At 50.6% G+C, this 1,578-nt stretch overlaps 1 protein-coding gene across 1 annotated transcript in view; it reads right to left on the reverse strand.

The window, feature by feature from the left end:
* The window catches only part of LOC104278647 (homeobox protein Hox-A10-like), a 2,520-nt gene extending 2,341 nt beyond the window's left edge, over positions 1-179 (reverse strand). Inside the window, exon 1 of the mRNA XM_009875675.1 lies at positions 1-179. This exon is cut by the window's left edge and continues 5 nt beyond it. Within this exon, the coding sequence (XP_009873977.1) occupies positions 1-179 (179 nt within the window).
* Between the last annotated feature and the right edge of the window lie 1,399 nt (positions 180-1,578).

Here is a 1,578-nt window from a genome sequence, read left to right on the forward strand (position 1 = left end):
CCACTGTTGGGATAGTAGCCGCCTCCTCCTCCGCCTCCGCCTCCTGCTCCCGCCGCTTCCCCTCTGCCCGAGCTGATCAAGGAGTCTACCAAAAAAGAGTTTGCAGCCGGGCTCTCGGAGCATGACATTGTTGTGGAATAATTTGGCGAAGGGAGCAGATAGCCCTTTCTGGCTGACATTTCTTGTGCAAAACATGCTGAATATGATTAGAGATACCCCCGCACCACGGCAGACGGTTGCAGCCAATGAACCCCTCCCCGTCTGGTTTCGTATGCACCGAGCTGCTCTCAGGTCGACCTCTGAATTTGAGAGATAGATGTATATTAATGTGTAATATGGATTTCCATAGACACAGGCGCGCACCCTTCACACACATGGGCGAGTGCCTGCGCCTAGGCGGGAGCCACGCTCCCCGGAAGGGGAAGGAGCGAGCTTGGGTTGTTACTGGCTTCGAGTTTTGCTCCCCTCTTATCACACGCACCGCTATAAAATAGCCCGGCGGTCTTGATGTTTATTATACCTAGGCTAAAGCAGTGTCCAGATGAAGCTTTTACTATCACTCCTCTCTTCCCGCGGTTGGGCTTTCCGGCAGCAAAGCCTGCTTACCTCCCTGCACAGCCTATGTGTCTCACGAAATTAATAAACCCACGGCTCGCCCGGTGTTTTATGCTCAGGCTCTGCTCATTTTATTTGATTGTCTCGTTTTTTAAGAAATAAAAGACGTGTTATTGTTTATCACGGATCATTGGAAACCGTAAAGGGGCCTGGTGCCTCTCGCGTTAAACTACCGAGGAAGGAGTCTGCTTCCAGCCTAACATTACCGCCACGACGCCAAGCTGGGCTTAAATTTCCTGGAGATAAAATGCTCGCTGCTGCGCTGAAGATTCTCTTAGGGAGAAAGATCGCTCTGGGAGGATTGATTATGCGGTTGCAGCTCCTAATGCTTTAGTTAACGCTGGATTCTTTCTGAGATCTGATTACCATTTAAACTATAAAACCAGACATATGTCACAGAAAGAATCCAGACGCGAGCAGTTCAAACGGATCCTCTCAGGATGCTGTGCACCCTGTTTATTGATGTGTTTATATTTGGGCGATCATTTTATATCTCCCCCCCAAAAATTGGGTAATTCTCTTCAAAAGCCTCGTCTCTTTCACAAGCGATGTACTAAATAATAGAAAGAAGAGTAAGTAGATGAATCCTGAGATAGTAGACGGTCCTGTCCGGTCAATATGTAATTGTGGCAGAGGTAGCAGACATAGCAGACAGACAGGGACGCAGATAGAGAGACGGATAGATTTTCTAATGAATCGCTTAATGATGGCTTGCTTTTACTTCCATCATCTCCAGCTTGTGCCATTTTAAAGTCGCCTCACCGCCTGGCCCGGGGAACTAAGGGTTCTTAAGTCCAAGGGGAGCCCAGTTCTGCCCAGAACTCGCTGTCCATCCCCGCGGAGGAGGGAGGGCTCGCTCCTCTCTCCTCGCACGCTGCCAGGGGCAGTAGCAGCCCACCAGGCTCCAAACTGAGGAGAGCGGCTGCCAGACGAGCTTCAGCGCCGTCCCGGGAGACACCCGCT

The sequence above is a fragment of the Apaloderma vittatum genome, unplaced genomic scaffold (assembly GCF_000703405.1).
Source record: "Apaloderma vittatum isolate BGI_N311 unplaced genomic scaffold, ASM70340v1 scaffold28698, whole genome shotgun sequence".
Classification (NCBI taxonomy): domain Eukaryota; kingdom Metazoa; phylum Chordata; class Aves; order Trogoniformes; family Trogonidae; genus Apaloderma; species Apaloderma vittatum.